At 43.3% G+C, this 2,434-nt stretch overlaps 1 protein-coding gene across 1 annotated transcript; it reads right to left on the bottom strand.

The window, feature by feature from the left end:
• Positions 1–564: 564 nt before the first annotated feature.
• LOC138355748 (protein rtoA-like) lies at positions 565–996 on the bottom strand. Its single transcript, XM_069311134.1, has one exon. The coding sequence runs from the start codon at positions 994–996 to the stop codon at positions 565–567; it is 432 nt and encodes a 143-aa protein (XP_069167235.1).
• Between the last annotated feature and the right edge of the window lie 1,438 nt (positions 997–2,434).

Below are 2,434 nucleotides of genomic sequence, written 5' to 3'. Positions count from 1 at the left end.
AAACTCTATCATACTGTGCCTGTAATAGTCTGCAACCACCATCCAACCACCATCCACACAGTCCAACCACCACCCAACCACCATCCAACCACCATCCTCACCTCATTCACCAATACCCACCTTGATGCTGCCTCCCCTAGTTCCCCTCTCAATGCCCGTCCTACTGAGACGTGTCGCAAACGTGTCCACGCCGCCTCCAGACTGCCACCAAGAGAAACAGAAAGAGAGACAGACAGCAAGAGACGGACAGATCCATACTGGCAGGGACAGAGAGGAAATGACAGAGAATGAGAGGGAGGACTGAGATAGAATGGGTAGGCAAGCAGAGATAATGAGACAAACAAGAGGAGACCCGAGCACACGCTGGCTAATCAATAATATATATATATATATATATATATATATATATATATATATATATATATATATATATATATATATATATGTTATTCAACATGTGTGGCTTTTACACACGTTTTAAGGACTGTAAATAACAGTCAAGGACGTGCAACAGTCAGGTGGTGAGAGAACAAATGGTGACACCAGCCATGAGCTGATACAAACTCAAGTGCCACTCGAGGTGCTGCCACCATTCTCCAGAGTGCCACTAGAGGTGCTGCCACCATTCTCCAGAGTGCCACTAGAGGTGCTGCCACCATTCTCCACAGTGGCACTAGAGGTGCTGCCACCATTCTCCAGAGTGGCACTAGAGGTGCTGCATCCATTCTCCACAGTGCCACTAGAGGTGCTGCCACCATTCTCCACAGTGCCACTAGAGGTGCTGCCACCATTCACCACAGTGCCACTAGAGGTGCTGCCACCATTCTCCACAGTGCCACTAGAGGTGCTGCCACCATTCACCATAGTGCCACTAGAGGTGCTGCCACCATTCTCCACAGTGCCACTAGAGGTGCTGCCACCATTCTCCAGAGTGGCACTAGATGTGCTGCCACCATAGTACTCACCAACTGTGCCCCTGCCCATGTGAGCCCCCATGTGGGTTACACAAGAGAGGGGTAAACACCACACTATCAAACAGCTGTAACTGATAGTGAGTGACCACAGATGAATGATTAACTTAATCGCTGGCATTAAGAACCTTCCTCCAGGAAATAATATTTACATTCCAAAGAAACACGTGGATTATGATGGGACATCACTGAAGTGAATGAAATACTTCATTACAAATGTTCAATTGTTTACATTTATGTGAAGACTTCAATTGTTACAAATGAATGAAAGGCGAAGGGAGAGAGATGCGTACATTAAGGCATTTAAAATGGTCAAGTTTGGTTAAAATCATAAACAACAGATGGCGTTTCACGAGCCCTTTAGCCAGGGTTCGTATCCTGGCCGGGGAGGATTTACTTGGCGCCAAACCTTAACACATGCCTCTGTTTATCCAACAGTACAATGGGCACCAGCGGCCAGATTCACGAAGCAGTTACGCAAGTACTTACGAACGTGAACATCTTTCCTCGATCTTTGACGGCTTTGGTTATATTTATTAAACAGTTTACAAACATGAAAACTTGCCAATCAACTGTTGTTATTGTTAAAAACAGCCTCCTGGTGCTTCGGAGCTCATTAACTGTTTAATAATTGTAAACAAAGCCGCCAAAGATTGAGAAAAGATGTACAGGGGCCAGATTCACGAAAGCACTTACGCAAGCACTTACGAACCTGTACATCTTTTCTCAAGCTTTGGCGGCTTTGTTTACAATTATTAAACAGTTAATGGGCTCCGAAGCACCAGGAGGCTGTTTATAACAATAACAACAGTTGATTGGCAAGTTTTCATCCTTGTAAACTATTTCATAAATGTAACCAAAGCCGTCAAAGATTGAGGAATGATGTATACGTTCGTAAATGCTTGCGTAACTGCTTCGTGAATCTGGCCCCAGGTTCGTAAGTGCTTGCGTAACTGCTTTGTGAATCTGGCTCCTGGTTGTTAAACGATTTGGCGGGTCGTATTCCTGGGAAAATTTGGATTAAAGACTTGTCCGAAACGCTTCACGTGCTAGTGGCTGTACAAGAATGTAACAACTCTAGTATATAAAGAAAGACAAATACTGACTCGGAAAAATGATAGCAGATCTGTTGAACAATTTACAAGATAACACTACAAGATAACACTACAAGATAACTACATAATCAAACTTAATGAAAAAGTCCACCAAAATAATGATCTGAGAGACTGTGATGACATATATAAGAGGAACTGCTTCGTGTCAACCAATATAACTTCTCTCAGGTTCGTCACTCTAATATTCCTAAAAATATATAATTTTTGAAGTAATGAAAGCTGGTGAATGAATTCTATTTAGTGAGTTAAGACTTACAGGAGATAATGGGCTCAAAAGCTTAGGAAAGAGATGACCTCTGGGGTCAATGGGTCGTTGTGATGATAGACTAACGAGCTCTTGAAGGCTGG

The sequence above is a fragment of the Procambarus clarkii genome, chromosome 6, assembly GCF_040958095.1.
Source record: "Procambarus clarkii isolate CNS0578487 chromosome 6, FALCON_Pclarkii_2.0, whole genome shotgun sequence".
In the NCBI taxonomy this organism is placed as follows: domain Eukaryota; kingdom Metazoa; phylum Arthropoda; class Malacostraca; order Decapoda; family Cambaridae; genus Procambarus; species Procambarus clarkii.
This window is presented reverse-complemented; position numbering and strand designations above follow the sequence as displayed.